At 38.7% G+C, this 23,576-nt stretch overlaps 1 protein-coding gene across 1 annotated transcript; it reads right to left on the bottom strand.

Moving 5' to 3' along the window:
- Window positions 1-18,793: 18,793 nt before the first annotated feature.
- On the bottom strand, window positions 18,794-19,204 carry LOC130868041 (60S ribosomal protein L27-like). Its single transcript, XM_057760276.1, has one exon. It carries the CDS (start codon window positions 19,202-19,204, stop codon window positions 18,794-18,796), a length of 411 nt encoding a protein of 136 aa, XP_057616259.1.
- Window positions 19,205-23,576: the final 4,372 nt, after the last annotated feature.

Raw genomic sequence — 23,576 nt, 5'->3', positions numbered from 1 at the left:
TTTAGGATTCAGTCTGAGGTTTTGTAGAGGTGGCATTCAGTCTGAGGACTTGTAGAAACAGGAAACCCCATCTGATCTGAGGATTTCATAAAGGTAAGAACTAGTGACTGACTGCTCCGCTTCTCTGATCTTTCAGCTTTCACCCCCTAATATCTGACTCCAGGTTTTTATCATTAAAACCAATTAGGCCAGGCGGTGACAACACACACCTTTAATCCCAGCACTCGGGAGGCAGAGGCAGGCGGATCTCTGTGAGTTCGAGGCCAGCCTGGTCTACAAGAGCTAGTTCCAGGACACGAACCAAAACCACAGAGAAACCCTGTCTAGAAAAACAACAACAAAAGAAACAAATAAAATCCATTAGAATTCACACTACAAATAGCTGAACAGGATAAAGTTAGGCAGAAAAGCCAAACTGAGAACGATGGAACACAGAGAAACCCTTTCTTGAAAAAACAACAAAAAAAAGTTGTAAGAGCCAGTTAGTAACAAGTCTGAGCTATCTGGCCAAGCATTTATAATTAATATTAAGTCTCCAAGTCAATTATTTGGAAAGTAGCTGCCAGTTATTTGGGAACAGGCAGTTGGGACAGGAAAACTTTGCCTACATTTTTTATGTATGAGCAATTTGTACTTTTTTTCTGGGAACTATGCATTCACATCTTACTCCCACTTTTGTTAAAATGTTTCTCTTTTGACAGTCAATTTTCACAATTTCTTTTTATTGGCTTTTTAAAATATAATGTATTTTGATGGTGTCCTTTCCCCTAACCCAGCTCCTCCCAGATCTTCTTCACCTCCCAACACATCCAACCTTTTGTTCACTATCTCTCTCTGCCTTTCTCTCTCTCTTTCTTTTTCTTTCCCCCTCTCTGGAAAAATACAAAGAAATAAAGCAAAAGAATAAAAATTACCAAAACAAAATGAAGAAACAACAAAAGCACACACACACACGTGGAGTCCATTTTGCGTTGGCCAACTACTCCTGAGCATGAGGCCTTCCCTGAAGTGTAGTTGATACTTCTTTTTAAATTGTGTATGTTAATTCTATATATCAGTTCCAAATATTTTCTATAGTTTTTTTCACTTGCCATTTAAAAAGAATCTTGGAGAATCTGGTGGAATTAAGATTTTTGATTTTTGCTATAACATTTAAATAAAATTCCACATTTCATGTCAGTTCTTCAGTGTATTTAACTAAAAGAATTTGGTTTTCCACATATGCACCATGTTATTATCACACTAACAAAAATGAACAATTACATAATACTGTCTATTGTCAATACCATGCGAACGTATTGCAGATTTCTTTTCATCCTATCGTGCTCCCTTCCCTTGCCATGCTCACGTTATTGTTTACTTCTCCCTCTGCTGTCTTCCCTCCTGTTGCATTTGTCCGCTTAGCGACAGAGAGGAGATTAAGAAGGGCCAGTGTCAGGCTTTGAAACTGAATTTAGAGCACTCTAAAATTCAAAGGTAAAACACACTTTAAATAAACAACATTTCGCTTTGTTCAGGATATCAGCCATGTGATTCCAAGCAGGACTTCGGTTTTGATAAACCTGAACTTTATGGCAGTAATCTAGCATTCTTCAAATAGGTCTCCGTAAACATACTTATCAGTTCTCAATTTATACACATTGTTTCATTTGAAAGACTTCCTACCAGGAGGACAAAATCATTCGGGGGCTGTGTCACTCCACGGCACAGTACAATGACCTTGAAGCGATGTGCTTAGAGTGTGATGGTCAAGGGTTGGAGTCATTTGAAATGAAAGGCAAAAGGAAAAGCACATTGCAAATCCAGCAGAGCTTTCTAGGCCATTGAAGTTTAGGGATTTTCTACTCAGAACACAGAACAGCATCGAAACTTTTAAATTATAGTTATAGTCCTTGAACTTAGGACAATTCTGAATATGGTGTGTGTGATTAACTAGTCAACATAAAAACATACGAGGAAATGTAAGCTATTTGACTCTGATCCATGTTTATGTGAGATAAAAGTAGATAAATTCAGATTGTAACTGCTAATAGAAGCTTTAAGAATTTAAAATTTTCTATTTGAAAGAAAATAACTTCTATTTATGGAAAAAAGAAAATTCATTGCTTTGTTGTATTTTTAGATGGTGCTCGGTACCATTCATTTTTCCTCCTGGTTACCTAAGACATGCTTTCTGTAACAAAATGCAAACTAGACTTGTACCACCAGGAGACCAAATTTCACGCATACAAATCTCCAAAACGCCTGTTTATCGTTCACTTAGTCTCCACCAACTGAAATTCAAAATATTAATAAAAATAACTCAGATAATTAAGTAAAATTCCATCCACGTGAGTTGCAATAATAAGAATGTGTTGTAATTGTGAATGCTGTATCCATTTTCCTTGCGGAGAAAGGTTGATCCATTGGTTAAAAGTTCTTGCCCCCCCGCCGGGCAATGGTGGCGCACGCCTTTAATCTTAGCACTCGGGAGGCAGAACTCTGTGAGTTCGAGACCAGCCTGGTCTACAAGAGCTAGTTCCAGGACAGGCTCCAAAGCCACAGAGAAACCCTGTCTCGAAAAACCAAAAAAAAAAAAAAAAAAGGTCTTACCCCCAAGTCTGACTATCTGAGTTCAGTGAAAACTGGCTCTTTCAAGTTGGTTTTGTCCTCCACACATGTGCCATAAATTTTGCCTAGACACACACACACACAAGCACAAACACACATAGAAATTGCATTTTTAAAAATGCCGTTCTCGGAAAGAAGCATATGGTAATATCAGGACAGAAAGCAATCAGAATAAAATTTCTCAGTTCTATTGTAGCTTCTTAGTATACTTCAGAGCCACAGTTTTTCTTGACCTCAGTATTTTTCATTTACAGAATAAAAATAGTAATATTTACAGTGCAGAGTTTCTCTGTGGGTTGACTGAGATAGCGTATATGAAGCACACACTCAATGTAATTAGGACACTATATTGAGGCACTTGAGTGGTAAATTTGAGTAATTTCAGGTATATTTGCAATTTTCAGTTAAATATTCGTTAGCTGACAATTCTTAGTGATGACTGATAACTTCATCAATGATATATCACATTGATATCCCTAAGTGACAGTTTTTAAAAATTATTGGTTTTGGTCTTTATGCTTTTAATGGATTGACATATTGTAAGTAACAGTTATCATTATTAAGCAGTGTGTCTAATTTGTGTTAACAGATTCACATATTTACATACTAAATTTTAACTAAAGAAGAAAGATAACCTTAAGTGACTTTCCTCTTCCAAGTAACATAATCTTGAATATGAACCAGAGTTTTGCTAACAATTGTCTATTTGTATTACTCTGGACATATTTACTCTAAAAAAGAAATTGAGCGCCTATTCTGTTTCACACCACTGATGGAGCCAGTGCATCAAAATAGGCTTAAGAGTACTGTAGGGCCATTTCTCAGATACCACATGAACCAGTTCTCTTGGATTCCACATAATGTCTCCAATTTTCTTCCCCTTCTTGCTGCAATATTGCCTGCTCTGTCAAAGTAAGCTATGGATTCTGCTGCCTCTTAAGGCACCACTTGCTACTAATGACTGTTGATGGTTCTTTCTGTTACAGGTACTCTTGGACATTTTTAGATGGTAATTGCTGATGTCCTTTTCTGAGAGGGTTATAAGGACTGAAGGTGACATTTCACATCCATGATTTCTGATATTAATGGTTTTTATTTTTTTGCATGTCAGTTTCAGGCTGAAAGACTCTGTCATGTAAATATATATGTATGAGACAGCTCGTCACATTTGCTTCATTTTAAACATTTTTCTTTCCCCATGTCCCTTTAGTACTAAAATACAAGTAGCTATGAATAAGCTGAGTCACTGACTGACTGGCTAATGTACATCTATGCTGTAATTGGGTTCATCTTTTTTAATGGAACTGACCTATTTATCTTTGAGCACACACTGAATTCTGCATCATTTGCTTCCCTAAGATTTCATTTCCAGGAGATTATTTGGCTCCTTGGGTAGTTAGCCTCCTGGTATACTTACCCAAAAATCTTTCTAATGTGCTCACAGATGTCGACAGCTCAAATGGAGTAGAACTTGAGAGCATATGGAGACAGCCCACGCCCGCTGCCAGGTTTCTCTCCTTTGTAAGACATCTATACCTACATGCTACATTCGATGTATCCATAGCCTCGCTAAGCAATCCATTTTTGCAAGAATGGAAAAACATGCATTTCTTTGTCTGGAAAATCTCAGTTTGGGTCACAGACACAAAGTTTCACATGCCAAATCATCCTAGGCTTATAGCATCCTACTCTGGCACCGTGTCCAGTCTGGGAATGACCTCTATTCTGGATTAGCATTCTTTTGCAAGATAAGAATTCTTCTTTCAGGCCGGGCGGTGGTGGCACACGCCTTTAATCCCAGCACTCGGGAGGCAGAGGCAGGTGGATCTCTGTGAGTTCGAGACCAGCCTGGTCTACAAGAGCTAGTTCCAGGACAGGTTCCAAAACCACAGAGAAACCCTGTCTCGAAAAACCAAAAAAAAAAAAAAAAAAAAAGAATTCTTCTTTCAGTTCCTCCCCCTTTCTAGAGAGAAACAGAAGCTAGGTCCTTTGATTTTTCGAGAACTTCCCAACGACTTTAAATGAGCTCCATGTTTAAAAACCTTGTTTCATTAATAAATCAATCTTACAGGGGCCAGATAAGGAATTGATTGCTCATTTCTTCGTTCCTCCAAGGTTGTATTAAAAATAAAGATGCAGACAGTGTGAGGCTTTTCATAAGGAAAGAAAAGCCTTAGTTTCAAAGAATTGGCCTTGCAGAAATAATAAAATTATTTTATCCACGCTTTTATAGGTGACATATTTAAAAACTCTTAAAAATAAACTCTCTGTACAAGATATACCTCAACACTGTCAGGTCTTTAAGTATAGACAATAGCTTCAAATTATTGCCCCATTAAACCGGGCATAAAAATTCACCTGCCATTCCTTTTCTACAGAACGAGGAGGCCCAAAGTCTGGAAGAGTATTCCTCAACCATCTTGAAGTTCCTGGAACTGTACTTGTGTGCTGAAACGATATTTCATCTGGGAGTTGCCTATAGTATCTCATTTCATAAAATTACATGCTAGGTCAAGTTTATTGCATCTCTTTTCTTAACACACCCCAGATTTAGGATGTATAGATAACAAAGACTCCAAACAAATACTAAAGAACAAAGGATAAAAGAAGTGTTAGCCACGTCTTGTCTCCCTCAACGTTTTTGCTCGACGCCCTGTATACCAATTCTTCAGCAATATCTAACCAAATCTTTTGTGATTTGAAAATTCTTACAATCATAATGGTCTAGTTTTGAATTTGTGTGTTTATATAGCCTAGAGGTTACCTAGAATACTTTACTTAAACACTTAACTGGATATAAAAGATACATTTCTTCCTAGCAGTCTATGCAATGGGCAAGACGGCCCTTTACTTGGAGTTGGTAGACGAGATAATCATTTACTTGTAGCTGCTTTCCACAAATCTGTTAGCTTGGCTTTTGAAACATGATGTATTTGTTCTTTAAGTCCACGTGCTTGGTATTATGGGTTTTTTCCAGAGAGGCTGTTAGATTTGGAGGTCTTTTGCAGCATTCAGAAGTTTTACAGTGGATTTAATGACTTCAATCATCTTTTGCAAACAAAAGAAAATTCAGGCCAAATGATTTCTAAGGCATTTTGTCTTGTAAAATACAACCACCGCTCAGTACTCACAAATAAGTACATACTGACATTCTGTGAAAAATCAAATGCGTAAAAATATCAGAGGCTTCTAGTTTCTTAGCACAGGTCAATAAAAATCTTGACACAATTCAGGGCATCTGTAATGATACTTTCAAATCATATTCTTTCATTAAAATTTTTTATCCTTTTGTATCTTATTGAAATTTTTCATACAATACATTCTGATCACAGTTTCCCTTCCCATAGCTTCTCCCAGATACTACCTACTTTACTAAAATCTTAATCACACTGGAAGGACATGATTTTGAACTATAGGTCCTTCATAAACATTACACTAGGAAGATATCTCAGAGGGCCACAAAAGGTATTTTTATAAAATGAATTAAAATAAGACTGTATTTTTCATAGGGATAGCTTCTTTCTGTTTGTTGAGAACCTGAGATGAGAGGTAGGCATATATACATCTTCATTACCAATCTTTGCACTGTAATATAGATTAAGTCTATTAAATATAGTCAGGATCATCTCTACCTCCTTATTCACAGCAACATCTAATTCTAAAAGTAGCATTCATTCCTACTCCAAGAAGAGATAAAAATGAAAGACAGTGAAGACCAAATCAGGATGCAGTGGCCAAAGAGTTGTACCACCGATGATAACTGACATGATTATTTGGGATCTTGAAGGTCATGTATTTGGGCCAGCTAGGGCCTGGACTTCTCTGAGGCTTTTTTGTGTGAGTTCTTCTTAAAGAGCATACAATGCAAATACCGTTTCTTTTGTATGTGGGTGAGGTTGTTTTGTTTTGTTTTGTTTTTATATTAGAGAAGGTCTAAAATAACCCAAGGTGGCCTCACATTTGTTGTGCAGTTGAGTTTGACCTTGAACTCCTGATGCCTGCCCTGCCTTGATCACCCTCAGGCTGGGATTATAGGCCCGCATAAATTTTATACCAGGCTTTGTTTTTTGTTTTTGTTTTTTTTTTGATTTTTCGAGACAGGGTTTCTCTGTAGCTTTTTGGTTCCTGTCCTGGAACTAGCTCTTGTAGACCAGGCTGGCCTCGAACTCACAGAGATCCGCCTGCCTCTGCCTCCCGAGTGCTGGGATTAAAGGCGTGCGCCACCACCGCCCGGCACCAGGCTTTGTTTTATCCAGTGCTGGAGACTGAACCTAGGGCCTTTTGCATTTTAGGCAAGCACTCTGTTGACCGAGATACACACCTCAGCTCCAGAACTAGTGCTTTTCTATAGCTCTTTTAAATTGTCTATAAGTTGGCCAGCATCCTTATTTTTCTAGTGTTCTGACCAAAGGAATGCTTCTGTTTAGTACTACTAATCTGCTTACTGCAGTCATAGAACCTATCACCATTTCCTTATGCATTTGGAAAAGCAAAAATGTGTTTTTTCTATGAAAAATTCTTTTAAACTGATAAAAGTGATTTATTATCTTCTTCAGTTGACACAAATTGGAGAAGCATAACTAATAAATGCAATGATTTTCGGTAAGAAATCCCATTCATATTCCATCTGTTAATAGTAATATCTATACTCATTCATAATTTCTTGAGGCTTTTTTCTTATCCTCACAGTAGATGAGGAATAGAAACAAAGAAGAGTAGAGGCAATAATCTCATTGGCCTATTATTTGTCAGTATGATTTGTCAAATCATGGATCTCTAATAAAGCAACCCTCCCGAATCAGGTGCTATAAGCTGGGGGGGGGAGCGGCAATTTTGACATTCAAGTAGCTTCTAACAGTATTTGTAAACACTGTCATTTGTCAAAAATAGGATGCTGCTACTATTAACACCTGTTGGCTAGGCCCAGGGTGCTGCTAAACATCATACTACATATGGGCAGTCCCTACCTCCCTTCCCCCACAGAATTATTTAGCCCAAAATGCCAGTGGTGCTGATATTGAAAGTTTCCAGTAATGTTATCTGATCTTTACATTGTTCATTAAGTCACCCAAACATATAGTGAGTTAACTCTTTAATCTACCTGACAAATAGAGACTTACCATAACCTCAATTCTGACCATCCTTCTCAATCTCATATTCTACATTGTAGAGTTTGGAAAGACCCTGTTCTAGTTTGCTTCTCTGTTGCCGTGATAAAAATAATGGCCATAAAGAACAAAAAAACTTGGTGAGGAAATGGTTATTTAGTTTACAAGCTCTATTCCATCAGTGGAGGAAGCCAAGGAAGGAAGCCATGGCAGGCACCTGGCAGCAGGAGCAATGTTTAATGTTTCATACTGACTTGCTCTTTCTGACTTGCTTAGTATTGTTTTCCAGGTTCCCACAGCAGCGAGTTAAGCTCTGAGCACTCAGTGAAACTTCCAGCATATAGCTCCAAAATCCTTCACCTTCCTCCCGCAAAACATCCCAAGTCATAAAAGCCACAAAGTCAGGTCCATCACACCATCATTGACTCTCTAGTACCAATTCCTTCCCAAGCTGCCTATGGTATGCTGTTTATTGCCATGACAGAAATAAAATTATGACAGACCTCGAATTCAAAATAAATAAAGTTAAGAAATCTTAAAATTTGAATTTTAGTAAATGATGCTGGAGAGGAAGAAAGAGATTGAGAACTGTTTATATCTCTTCATAACTTCTGGTGAGCTGGTGTATATAAGACAATGAGAATGTTGTTGAGCATCTATTGTCATTCTGCAGCTGGAATAATACTCTAGTACTTCAGAAGGCAAAAATTATCCATAATCAATGCTATACACACCACAGCAGGGTTGATTCGGCTCATCTCAATGGCGTATATGGGGGAAATATAATGAATTCAATTTTGAATATGATGAGTTTGAGATGCCTCTGACTCACTCAAGTAGAGATGTCAAGTAGGTAACCGTGAATATATGGAATTGGAGGCAGAAATAGAGAAAATAGAGAATCTGATTCATCAGCTTATATATGGTAATTGAAGCATGGATGTAAATGGAATCAGCCTAAAGGGGAGAAAAACATAGCTTTAAAAGATAATATGGTCCACACTGAAATCATTGGTAACTCCGATGTTCAATGTCGGATAAAGGATGAATCAAAAACCAATGCTCTTTCTACTACATCAGGCTGTCTCCCAGACAGAAACTGTCTTGATTTTAATATCTCAATAAAATTTTAAATGAAACACCTGCTATATGTCAGACAATACTGTAGACACATCAGTAAACAAAACTGGCAATAGTCCAAACCGGAAAAAAAAAAAAAAAACTTGTAGTCTCATGAATGTCTTTATAATGAAACAGGGACAGCGTTAAACAGTTTGGCTGGTAGAGAAAGGGGCTATAGTGGCCATATTATGAAACAAGGGTTCCAGATGTTCTTGCTACAAAGTCTCAGGATTTCAGTCACCCCCGTTTTTTATTATGAAGATTTCCCAGATGATGCCTAATTGTCTCCTTTCCCACACTCTAGCTTCCTTGTTTAGTGTTGCATGTGATTCAGCTTTTCTGCATTTGGTAGTCATCTGGAAATAAATCGTACACCCATCTAGAAGTTAGGGAGGTGGTAATCTAGGGACAAAGAGTAAAAGGATGTCTCAGGAAACAGAATGTGAAGTATCCATAATGAAATATTAATGTTAGAGACCAAAGTTCAGGTAAATGAACAAAAAAAAATCTCAGTTTGTAGATTGACAAGCTATCACAAAGATGGAAAAACATAACTACACAGTCTTGGAGGGAGTGAGTCTAAGGGTGGCCTTGACTTGATAATACCAGCGTGTGTCATGAAGAGAAAAATAACAAAGAAGGAAGGCAGACTCACACTATAATCTTCTAAAGTCTTTACCTTTTGTCCTGTGAGCTTGGACTTCACTTTTCTTCCATCACATAATAAACTGATGTGAGTCAGACTACATAATAAATGCATTCAACTAAAATCTGGTGATAAAACTTTTTAGACTTGCTCAGGCAGCATTTTCGAAATAGCTGTGCTATTTGATAGAAAGCGGATCACTAGAGGGGAGAGCTTGGGATGCCTTAAAGACAGCTTTTCTGCTATTGCTTAATATGGCTTTAATTATGTGTGGCTTCTGTTGCCACTGTACATTCCTGACATTATATACCAATGCAAAGACCGAACGTAAACAAATATGAAACTCCAGAGCTTTATGTGGCAATCCAACGGCACTTATAAAATAATTTCTGTTCCCAATGATTGATTTCTTCAGTTGTTGCTGATATTCTTGGATGCTGAAAATTAGAAGCCTGCACAATGTAGTGTCTCCGGTGTCAGAAGAATATTATTGTGTCAATCAGTGAATCTTGAATAAAGGTCCCATAAGAATATCCAGAATTAGGGCTTTTTTTTTTAAAATAAAAATACATCTTGCCTTTGTGTCTAGTGATAAAACCCAAATACGCATTAGAGTTCCAACATTTATATGTGTTCGAAGGGTTCAAAATGATAGGCATGTTTGACAGCTTTACTTTGTGCCCCAGATATATCTAACAAACTACCAGTAAAATCAATAGTGACTTTTTCATAACAGTATTATTTCCAAAATTAAAAACAAAAAAAAACCACAAAGCTTGGACTGGAGAGATGACTCAGCAGTTGTGCGCAAATGCTGCTCTTCTGGAGGGTCTGGTCATGGCTCCTAGCACCCACATGGTAACATGGCAACTCACAACAGCCTACAACTCAAGTTTCTGGGGTTCAACACCCTCTTCTGATCTCCACTGTCTCCTGCGCACATGTGGTATACATACATAAACATGGATGTAAGATAAATAAATAGATGATTGATAGATATATGATAGATAGATAGATAGATAGATAGATAGATAGATAGATAGATAGATAGATAGATACATAGATAGATAGATACATAGATAGATAGATAGATACATAGATAGATAGATTTAAAAAAAAAGAATCTCAAGAAACCTCAATAAGAACTCTCAACAAGACTGGCAGTGGTGGCACATGCCTTTAATCCCAGCACTCAGGAGGTAGAAGCAGGTGATCTTTGTGAGTTTGAGGTCAGCCTGGTCTACAAGAACTAGTTCCAGAACAGGCACCAAAGATACAGAGAAACCCTGTCTCAAAAACCCAAAAACCAAAACCAAATATATATATATACTTGGCTAGAACTTGATTTAGAAAGGACGAGTGCTAGGAAGACCTAGTATAACAAGCCTATAATCTTAGCTACTTGGGAGGCTGAGGCACGAGAATAAGAAACTCAAGATGCACCACATATAAAATGAATTCAGTGCCGGGCAGCAATTTCATCTCAGCACTCGGGAGACAGAGGCAGGCAGATCTCTGTGAGTTCGAGGTCAGCCTGGTCTACAGAGCGAGTTCCACTACAGGCTCCAAAGCTACACAAAGAAACCCTGTCTTAACAAACAGAAAGAAAGAAAGAAAGAAAGAAAGAAAGAAAGAAAGAAAGAAAGAAAGAAAGAAAGAAAGAAAGAAAGAAAGAAAGAAAGAGAGAAAGAAAAGAGAAAAGAAAAAAGGAGTTCAAGGCTATCCTAAGCAACTTAGTGAGAACCATCTACCAATTAACAACAACACAAAAACAGCAACAAAAAGTAAAGGAAGGTCCGGATATAAAGCTCAGCAGTAGACCCCTTGTTTAACATGCATGAGGCTTGGGTTCAACACACAATAAAAGAAAGATATGAGGGAAGTTTTTAACAGGATTATAAGATACTATTCTGGTTACTATTCTATATAACCACTCAAATTTCCAACTCATTCACTGTGTTTACACATTGTGAATTAGTGTGAGGAATCTGGAAAGCACATGGCTGAGATGGATTGTTTCTGCTCCGGCATCTGGGGCCTCAGCTGGGATGACTCAACAGTTCAGTGCTCGCAATTGCAATGTCTGAAGCGCTACTCACATGCAGGGTGGTGGATGCTCTCTTTCAGCTCTCCTTTCAGCTTGGGTTATCAGCTGCAATACAAGCTTGTAACTTTCTCAAGTAGCTCCTTGAATTTTATCACAGCCTGGTCACTGGGTTCTAAAACTATGTGACTGGAGCCATGAAGTAAAAGCGTTAGCAACGTCTCTGTCCCAGAACTTCGAATCCCATAGCATTTCTTTGTGGTTGTCACAATCCCACTCAGACTGAAGAGAAGGAACACGAGACTGACAAGTCGCCAACGACATCTTTTATGTTCCTATTTTGCTATCGGTTATTATTATTTTGGAGATGGTCTTACTATACAGCTTTAGCTGACCCAGAACTTAATATGTACCTCCAGCTTGCCTCAAATGCATGGCGCTCATGCTTCTGCCTCACAAGTGCTGGGGTTACAGACGTGAACCACTATGCCCCTCTGCAAAGTCACATTTTTTGGTTCGTTTGTTTTTGAAATTGTAATTTAATTATGTTTCTCCTATTCTTTTTCTCCCTCCAAACACTCCCATATATCCCTCCTCGCTCTCTTTGAAATTCACGGTCCCCTTATTCACTAATTATTATAGCATGCATATATGTAATTTCACACACATATTTATTTCTTAATATAACCTTTTCAGTACACGTATTGTTACTTGTATGTGTGGTTTTAGGCCTGACCATTTGGAATTGTACAAGTCAGTGGTTTGCTCTTCCCTGGGGAAGAGCACCTCTCCTGCTCCCCACTGTCCTCCATTGCCTATAAATCTTTGAGTGGGGTTGAGACCTCATGGGCTTTTCCCTGTCCACTTTGGCTTGTCCACTGGTATCATTCTTGTTCAGTGCGTGTTTGGACAGTCATGAGAGTGAGACTTCATTGGTGTAGTTTTTGCTATCGGACATGGAAATGTGGCGCATATACACTATGAAGTATTATTTATTTGTACAGAAAAATGAAATGATGAACCTTGCAGGTAAGTGGAAGAAATTAGAAAATATCATATTGGATGAGGTAACCCAGACCCCGAAAGACAAAAGTAGGATGTTCTGTCTTGTTGGAGGTTCCTAGCTCCAAATCTTCAAATACGAGTACACAGCCTGTAGTAACTACAGAAAGAAGGAAGAGAAACAGAGGGGAATAGCAGGGTACAAGCAATTTTACTATAAAAATGGGAAAAGGGGGGTGCTCCTTAGGGAGGAAGGGAAAGGTAAATACTCAAAGTCACATTTTTGAAAGAGCCCAGAGGACTGGATATCAACACACGAGAAAACACAATTGTCTACAGCCTCCTCAGTCTACAGTAACGATCACCCTTCCCCCATGCAAAATACACCGATCCCCTCCTCCAAGACTCCAAAGTCCATTGACATTTTGGCAGCAGTCCAACTGCCAGATCTCTTTATCTAAGTCGAGTCCAGGTGAAATGAAGATCTTCAATTTTGATTCTTTGAATTCACTTCCTTGAGACCTTCCTGACATGAAGCTATAAAGCTAAAGATTTTTGTTCCATGCACCCAACATTCAATTGCAAAGTCCATCTGAACTTGATAGAGGGCTAGCCTAATAGAAGTGAGGCCTTGCATTCAATTCCTGTTCCTCCATAAACTAGGCACAGATGTAATTCTTGCAGTCAGGGCATAGAGACAGAAGGATCAGAAGCTAGAGCTATCCTCAGTGACACAGCAAGTTCCAAAACAGCCCGGGATACGTAAAAACCTGGTTCAAAACAATAGTAGCCTTATATTTGCAGCTAATACAATTGAATCATTTTCTCAGACTGCTTCTTCCTGTAATAGTCCGAGAGTTCAGATCACCCCATTTTATAATATCTCTATATTTCAGTACAACTTGATGCATAATTCCTTGAAGACTTTGGTGGTCTTTCTATGCACAGCTTATAATCCACTCAATTAGACAACAGCCATAACCAAAGGAGATTTCTTTAATATTCTTTCGCTCAGGTTCCCTGTGAGACCACTGTCAGAATACCCCCATAAACGCCTTAGAAATCCCATTGTTTAGGGGAAAAAAGGATATATAAAGTCCTTAAGATCCTTCGGACTTTTGTCTGCATGAAAGTTATTAAGAGAACTAGCACACTTCTTTTCTGAGGTTTAACAAAAGACCAAGTAATATCTTTCTCTTTCGATCTTTGCCCTGAAATCCTTTCTTATTTGAAAATCACTGTCTGCAGAGGGTGAGAAAGAGAAACAGCATGATTTTCAAGCTCAACATGTCCTGAATTCTTTGTAAAAAGGTTTCATTCTTTATCTCACATCTCTCCTTCTGGATTGTATCACACGGGGCAAAAACTCAAGGTGATACTGTCCATATGTTACCTAAGTATTTCCATAGCTACAGCATCAAGTTTGCGAGCTTTATACCCTATTTTCCATGTTAGCATGGAGCTTGGTTACTAGGTTTCTGCTGCTGTAGCAAAAGAGGCTACCCTTCCTTTAACTTATCATCTTCCCTGAATCCTTCTTAAACAGCCTTTCCAAAGATTTGTAGGATTTTTCTACTAGTCTCTTCTATTCCTTCCATCTTCTGACGTCTTCCCAGACCTAAAGCTAAAGGCATATATTTTCATGCTTTGTTATAGAAACATTCCACTTACACATAAAAAAAATTCTATTCAAAGTAACTATGGCTAAGAGCAAAAATCATTCAAAACTTAAAGACTCAGAACAACCATTTCTGATTGCCTAATAATTCTGTGCATGAAGAACGTAGAAATGAAATGATAGGGTTGCTTTTTTATAAGATTTATTTTTATTCTATGTCAGTGTATGTTTTGCTTGCTGGTGTGGGAAGTCCTTCTGTATATGTGTTGCTTTTATTGGTTAGTGAATAAAACTGCTTTTGGCCAATGGCTTAACAGAGTAAAGCCAGGCAGGTAATCCAAAGACACAGAGAGAGAGTAGGCAGAGTCAGGGAGAAGCCATCTAACTGCCTGCAAGAGACAGACACACCAGTAAGCCACAGCCATGTGGAGATACACAGATTAATAGAAATGGGCTAATTTAAAATGTAAGAGTTAGCCAGAAATAGGCTTAAGCTATTGGCCAAACAGTATTGCAATTAATAGAGATTTCTGTGTGGTTATTTCGGGAATCTGGGTGGCTGGGAAATGAACAAGCAGCCTCCCCCAGCAGGTTGCAGATATGTAAGTATACCCCATATGTGCAGTGCTCGCAGAGGCCAGAGAATGGAGCAGGCTCCCACAGAAGTGGAGCTACCGAGGATTTGAGCCACTCTGTGAGTGCTGCAAGCCAAACCTGGGTCTTCTGCAAGAACAGCCAGTGTTTGTAACTGCTGAGTCATGTCTCCAGTCCCAGAACTGATGGCTATTTGTTTTCCAAACATATTCCCAAATATGGCCTTACCTGGAAATATGCAAAAACTAGAGGAATAACCATTTCAAGGCTTATGCATTTTTATATAAGGCAGTGTTGCCAGCTATTGTCTGGGTTCTCAACTGGAGTTTTTGACTACGGCTCCTACATGTAGAATTAAGGACATATTTTCATTTCAAGGGACTAATTAGAAGATGATTCTGGTTATCTGTCTGCAAAGGTAGTTATCGCAGCTTGGAATAATCAAATAAATAACAAAACACTCAAGTCTGGTGCAATAGGCATAATTTAGGGGAAAAGTCTACTCCAAAATATGCATATCCTAGAAATCCAGCACCTCTAAATAGACACACTGCCATGCAAATCTGAATGACATAAGGTGGCAGATGCCACTTAAACTCAAGAGACCCTGTATCCTGAAAATGTTATAACCGTACACGAGTGGTTGGAAATAAATAATTCATTGGATATGAATAACTAGTAGGTAGTTACATATAACCTTGTATGAGGCACTCCGTGAATGAAACCCAAACTGTAGAATGAATTGACAGCCCAATCTATAGATGATTAGTTGACAATGTCTATTCAGAAAATTTGTACACCATTATCTGCCTCTACACATTAGTACATGGCCTTTGAAGAAAATGATAGTATATTTGCTGAGATTTCTCTTGATCTTACATCTGGAACTATGATCTTTAAAAAACAATAAATGTTCCTGAATTAAAGACTGCTGTTGTACATTTACCAAGGTTACTGTAGAGTTGAGAGCTGAGATCACCTTGATAAAAGCAATTTTCAACAAGCTTTTCCACTTACTACCAAAACAGAAGCATTGTTTACATAATTGCCTTATACTTACAATGATAAATATTAAAATATATTCCCTTAAGGTTTAGCTTGCATATTTTAACTACAAACCAAAGCATTTAGGTATACTAATAAATTAAACATGTATTTCAATCCATGAAATGAAGTTTATTTATAAATTAGTTTTGAAGGAATTGGAGAGTCATTTTTTTAATTCCTATATTAAATGTTTTGCCTAGGACTGGAGAGATGGCTCAGCAATTAAAAACACTTGCTGCTCTTCCAGAGGACTTGGATTCCCAGTACCCACATAGTAGCTTACAACTGTCTGTAACTCCATTCCCAAAGTATGTGATGACCTTTACTGGTCTTTGTAGGAACCAGGCGTACATATATGTGTAACAAAGACATGCGGGCAGGCAAAACACTTACACCATATAATTTTTAAAATGTGCCTTTATCATAAATATATTTAGTTATCTATTTCTTTTTGTCTTTTCTTTTGATGGTGCAGATTGAATTGAGGGCCTCATACATTCCAGGCAAGTACTCTATCGTAAATCTATAGCCTTGTTATAAAGATTTTTTAACTTGTATATGATCTTTCCTGCCTGAAATACACGCTGGGGCAATGGCAGTGCAGAACTTGTGGGAGTGACCAATCCCTAACTGGTTCAACGTGCCCATGCCACAAGAGGAAGCCCACACCCGACACTGCCCGGATGGCCTGGAACCAGAGACGGGACAGCCCAGAGACCCAGAACAGTACCAAATATGACCTGGAGGGGGGTAAATGAAATGATTCCTAACAATATTCTGCTTTACTCATAGATCAGTGCCTAGCCCAGTTGTCATCAGAAAGGCTTCATCCAGCAACTGTTGGGAGCAGAGCAGAGACTCATAGCCAAACCCCAGCGGGAGTCAGAGGAAACACACAAAAGATAGGGAGGAAGGATTGTAGGATACAGAGAAGTTGACACCAGGAGAACACGGGCCACAGAATCAACTAAGCAGGGCTCATAGGGGCTCACAGAGACTGAAGCAGCCGTCACGGAGCCTGCATGGGTCTAAGCTAGGTCCTCTGCATATACCTTATGGTTGTGCAGCTTGGACTTCTTGTAGTACTCTCAATGGGAGTGAGGGTTCTCTCTGATTCTTTTGCCTGCACTTGGGATCCTTTCCCTCCTACTGCGTTGCCAGGCCCAGCTGTGACTAATCTTACTGTGTCTTATTAGGGCATGGTCAGTGGATAGCCATGGGAGGCCTACTCCTTTTTTTTCAGGGAAACAGGAGGGGTTGATCTGTGGGAGAGGGGAAGAAGGCAGAGGGACTGGGAGGAGTGGTGGGAAGGGAAACTATGGTTGAACATAACGTGTGAGAGAAGAAGAAAAGTTTTTAAAAAATGTGTCTGGAAAGATAGCTCAGTTTGTAGCATTTGCCTTGCAAGTATGAGGACCTGGCACACTGTTACGTGCCTGTAGTGCCAATGATGACAAGATGGCAGCTGGAGGAAAGTAAATCCTTGGAGACTCCAGGGTCAGTTAGCATGGAATACCTGGTGAAGTTACAGGCTAATGTGATACCCTGGTCCTACCAAAAATACAGTGAAAATCAACTGAGCACAAACACTTGAGGTTGTCCCCAGTACTCAACATGCACACCATGCACATGTGCACTTACACTACACACACACACACACACACACACACACTGATAAATACTCAAAGGTGAGTTAAATAGTAACCGGGAGACATAAAATTATCCTACAGTCTTGCTTACTTACTTAGTTAGCTACCATTTGAATTCTGTGTCAGTCCCCTTTACACCATTCTATCACATACTGAGACCCTCTGCATGGATCTCTTACTTAACTCTCTACAGTCAAAAGCAGAGATCATGGATATCATATTTTGAAACCTATACTTCTAGAGGAACTGAATGCACAGACATAACTTATTTGTAAGCAATACTGTAGTCCTTTCATTAAGACATCCCTGGAGGGGACTGGGATGTGTGGAGTTCAGTATTAGAACTGCATCGGGACTAGCAGGCATGGAGGCAAATTTGATTCCCAGATTATCCAAACAAAAATACATTGCTGGAAAAAAATAAGTAACTATTTTTAGAAAGAAATGATTACAGAACCAATTTTTGTCTGAAATCAATCATATTACTGCTTTATTTAGTAGTATCAATTTTGCATGTTTGTCCAGGCAGTGAATGCCTTTTAAGAACATTTTAGATGGCTTAGTTGATAAACTCTTTACATAATCCCACATACATGCAGGCCTCACATGAGACATGATCTCATCTAGCCTAGGATAGCCCCAATCTTGTAATACAGTGAAGCCTGGCCTTGGATTCCTGATACCCCTGCCAACAGCTTCTAAGAACTGGGATGTTGACAGCCATGTCTAACGGCAGACCGGTTTAGATACCCTATATATTGGAAGATATCGAAAAATGGGCCTCTCTCTCTCATCTTTGGAGAGCTGCTCAGAGATAATGTTTTGATACCTGCCTAGATGGGATGATTTAGTGACAGAGCAAGGCATCACTTCATTACTTACAATAATACATAATTTTCAAATTTAGGACTCGTTTATTTTGTGTGTGAGGTTTATTTTTGCAAGCTTCTAAGGACAGCACAGAGAAGCAGATCTAGGAAGATCACTCATTTATGATCCTGACCCCAAAATAGAATCATGTGTTTATGTCTGAAAAATAACCACTCAATATTTCTGAACTTTGGTTGACCACAAAAACTGATATAAAGAATAAAAACAGGTAAGGCAAGAGCCCACGAACATTAATACTCTCCATCCCTATCAATCCACTCTGTTAGTTATCCCAGGGATCTGTCATCGTTATCTGTCTAGTAGTTTTCCTTCTCCCAGGACTTCACATGTATGGAATCAGGTGCTTTTGTTTCCAGGTTTGTCCTGATTTTTTCGCTTTCTTTTTCCTTCCAAACACCCAGTTCTCTTTCTTTCTTTCTTTCTTTTTTTTTTTAACTTTTAATGATGTAAACAAAAATATACCTAAAAGTGAAGCTTCTGGAAAAACCATTTGTTCTTCCCTGTCTTGTATCGTTCTTCAAATTTGACCTTGGCTTCCCGCCTTGCCTTGCATTTCTGGGCTGGGTCCCTAAAGACATCCTTGTTGACAACAGTTTTGTCCAGGGGGATGTCCACAGAGTACCTTGTGGGCATCAGGTGGTTGTAGTTATAAACCTTCACAAAGGACTTGATCTTGGATCTCTTGGCGACTTTCTTCTTGCCCATGGCAACCGTCACTTTTCGGGGATAGCGGTCAATTCCAGCCACCAGGGCATGGCTGTAAGGGCAGTCTGAGGTGCCATCATCAATGTTCTTCACGATGACGGTTTTGCGTCCTGAGTAGCGTCCAGCCAGGACGAGTACCACTTTCCCAGGTTTCATGAACTTGCCCATTTCGACAGCGAGCAGTCGGTTCACCCCCCCCCCCCCCGCCAGTTCTCTTTCTATCTTTTTTTTTTCTCTTTCTATCTTTTGATACAGAGTATAATTATACAGACTTCCCTGACCTGGAACACACTATGTAGACCAAACTGGAACCAAACTCACAGAGATCTGCCTGTCTCTGTGGTACTTAATGATACAAAATACATCTAATTACACAATTGCAAATAATACTATCACAAATTTAAAGTAATTAAATCACCAAAGAAACCAAAAAATATTGTAACATCCAAGTTCACTCAGAAATCAAATATAATTTCCAAAATCATGCAGGTCTGAAGCTGGCTATAGTCAATTCTCGTAACCAAATGGCACAATAACACCCTTGAGAAATGGAAGCATTATCTCTAGTAAACTCAAGTTCACTATTTAGTTAATTTCTATGTAATATGCATAAAAACTAGTTTTTGATTTTACTTTTTGTCAAATATTAACCTATGCATAGAGTCATTGTCAATATTACAAGGAACATGGATGTATAATAGAAATTCAGTTTACTAAAATTCCAATTTTTTTATATTTAAATTTTTAATTGGTACATTGAGGTGAATTGTCAACAGAAACAAAAAAAGCACTATTCAATTAAAAAGATAATAGTTTGGATTTTTCATAGCATTAAAATTATGTGTCATACATATAAAGCATGCATTCCACATTTTTGCCTGTTTTGGCTAGTCAACATCTTATATAAATAAAGAGGCTGAATTATGCCACACATCAGCTGACTGATCCATACCTGTCTTTACTTGCCTAACATGGTAGTCAAGGACACATTTTCTATTCTTCCTGGGCATTCATAAATTCCTTCTCAACCCAAGAGTTCCTGTGCAAGGACCGACCTGACTGCAATCAAGGCAATTGTTTTTCTTTCTCTTTGCTGAAGAATGAAAAAAAAAAGCCATTCGGTTATCAATGACTGAGAAAATCATACCCCAAATGGATACTCGAATTGTCCTGTTATATAAAAATCATACACAGTTGCATGGAATCCAGGGAACAATGTTGGTGGGTTGAATAAAGCAATACCAGTCAGAGTGAGGCCATTTTGACACTGGCGGCTTACAAGAAACTTGAGGCAAATATATTGGCAAAACATATAATATTATACACTTGTTGTCATGTGTATCAGGAAGAATAAATAATTATATCAAAAATGTTTTAACAGATTATTTTCTTATAATGAGTAAAAAGTATTACTAGCTATTCATTTATTTGGAACAGTCATTTCTTTTATTTTGCCCTTTTCTCCACAAAACATCCTTTCTTGAGCCCACTTCTAGACAGAATTAACTGCTTCTTATTCTTATTGCCATAGTATTTTGCACATATATCCATCACATCAAACATCAGATTAGATTGTAATTTGTGGTATTTGTAAGCACGCCTGTCTCTAGGTTACCTAAAAGTGAAGTTCTTAAGGACCAGAGTCAAGTCTTTCTATTCTCAGTGTTTAATAAAGTTGCTCGGCCCTGGTATGTGTTCAATGAGTATTTGTAGAATGAATAGACATGAGTTACACAGTGCTCAGGATAATTACATTCTACAAACATTGATCTTCCAACTATTTCTCAGTTGGAGGCAAGATGGTGCTGCATCCCGGGGGGGAACTGAAAATTTAAAACTGCCAGACAGCAAGCCAAACATAATTAACTAACTATCAGATTAATTACATTAGCAAAATTTTATAGGCTGAATTTTCTTATAACAATAGATTTCTAAAGCAATATCAAAAGCAGAGCTTCTAAACAAACAAATAACAACAAAAATATGAAAAGAATTGAAATACAGGGGGAAAAGTTGATGCTCTGGAGTCAAACTGATCTTAGCTTAAATTCTATTTTCTTCTATTACTAACTGAATCATTTGTTAATTGAGAATCAGAAATAATTCATATAATTTATAATAGTAACTAACCCATAGTAGCCCCTTATAAATTGAAATTATTATCATTATTATTATTTTAATATGAATAAAACTAGCAAGTACATTACCAATAATCTTCTAATGGTGACGCTATGAGCTATGACCTAATTACTAAAAAAAGTAGAATTTTCTGCTCTTCCTATATTCTTACTTACATTCTAATCTTCTTTCATGATAGCATTGTGATTATTACCTGCCAAACATACACGAAGAACCAGTCTAAAGCACAGCCTTGCTCTCTCTCTCTCTCTCTCTCTCTCTCTCTCTCTCTCCCTCTCTCTCTCCTAGTATAGATCTTCCTAATACAAGGAAATACATCATTTTCTAATTCACACTTTCTTGGTGGCAAGCAGATAATTGTTTATAATTAAAAAGCTTTTTCATCCAATTTCTACTAGGTAAGAGTAAATCACAATGCTGCCAAGCCACGAAAGTACTTAATTAAGCACAAGAGGTGACAATGAGTCTGTGTACTTTGTTAGGAACAAATATAGAGCAAAAAATTGAAGTAGGAGACCCAGTTTGAAGTCTTAACTTTGAAAATAACTCTAGTAGAAATCTCAAGTGATTTCATCACTATGGGTAACAGCTTCCTACATGTGAATCAGAAATTCTAAGCTGAAACACTAATTTACATTTTGAAAAATAAAACTATATCCTACTACTCCATTAACCTAAAAGTGGCTGGGCAGTGTTAACACACACCTTTAATCCCAGCATTTGGGAGGCAGAGGCAGGCGGATCTCTGTGAGTTCGAGGCTAGCCTGGTCTACAGAGCAAGTTCCAGGACAGTTTCCAAAGCTACAGAAAAGCCCTGTCTTGAAAACCAAACAATAAAAGGCTGAAGAGATGGCTCAACAGTTAAAAGCACTGGCTGTTATTCCAGAAGACTCGGGTTCAATTCCCAGCACCCACATGGCAGCTCACAACTGTCTGTAACTCCAGTTCCAGGGAACCTGAAACCCTCACGCAGACATACATGCAGACAAAACACTAATGCACATAAAAATAAATAAATCTAACCCAAATGGGGTGTCCAGAGAACTAAACAAACATTTCCATATAAAGACTGGTGTTAGCCAGGTTATTTCGCTACACATCTGTAATTCCAGAACTTGGGGCTGAGGCAGGAGGACCACAAGCTTGATGCCAGCATGTGACAATCAGAGCTATCCTGTCTCCCCCCCCAAAAAAAAAAGAAAGAAAGGAAGGAAGGAAGGAAGGAAGGAAGGAAGGAAAGAAAGGAGAGAGAGACAGAAAGAAAAGAAAGAAAGAAAGAAAGAAAGAAAGAAAGAAAGAAAGAAAGAAAGAAAGAAAGAAAGGGAAGAGAAGAAACACTACTCTCCCCACCTCCAAGCAAATGCAACTCTATTTTTTTCTTATATTTTGAGACAGTGTTTCTTTGTGTAGCTCTGGATGTCCTGGAACTGGCTCTGGAACTGACCAGGCTGGCCTCAAACTTACAGAGATCTGCCTGCCTCTGCCTCCTGAGTGCTGGGATTAAAGACTTGCACCACCACTGCCTGGCTAGTTTTAGTCCTATTTTATGTCTGATTGCTCTGCATGTGTCCCTGCAGGCCAGAAGAGGGCACCAGATCCTACTACCGGTGGTTGTGAGCCACCATGTGGGTGCTGGGGATTGAACTCAGGACCTCTGGAAGAGAAGCCAGTGCTCTTAACCACTGAGCCATCTCTCCAGCCCCTAGGGAACTGTGAATAGGAAAATTATTTGAGAAGTAAATAAAACACAGAAATCCTGAAGCAAAAATGATAAGACTATGTAAAACTACGGTCTCTTGTTAGAAAAAAAAAATAGCAAAAGCTCAAGAGACCTCATGATCTTACTCTGATGTGGAAGCTAAAAACATTTGTCTCTGTTGTGGACTGAATGACAATAACCCCCATAGGCCTGTATATCTGAATGCTTGGTCCCCAGTTGGGGGAATAGTTTGAGAAGGGTTAGGCCGGGCGGTGGTGGCGCACACCTTTAATCCCAGCACTCGGGAGGCAGAGGCAGGCGGATCTCTGTGAGTTCGAGACCAGCCTGGTCTACAAGAGCTAGTTCCAGGACAGGCTCCAAAACCACAGAGAAACCCTGTCTCGAAAAAACCAAAAAAAAAAAAAAAAAAAAAAAAAAAGGGTTAGAGGTATGGCTATGTTGGAGGAGGCGTGTCACTGAGGGCTGTCTTTAAGGTTTCAGAAGCCTAGCTATTCCCAGTTAGCTCTCTCTTTCTGCCACTGCTTGTGAATCAAGACTCAAGACAGGATCTCTTAGCTATTGCTCCAGTGCCACGCCTGTCTGCCTGCTGCCAGGCTTCCCATCACAACAGTCATGGACTCTACTATCCTCTGGAACTGTGAGCTCCAAATTAAATGCTTTCTTTTATAAGTCACCTTTGTC

Source organism: Chionomys nivalis, chromosome X (genome assembly GCF_950005125.1).
Source record: "Chionomys nivalis chromosome X, mChiNiv1.1, whole genome shotgun sequence".
Lineage (NCBI taxonomy): Eukaryota > Metazoa > Chordata > Mammalia > Rodentia > Cricetidae > Chionomys > Chionomys nivalis.
This window is presented reverse-complemented; position numbering and strand designations above follow the sequence as displayed.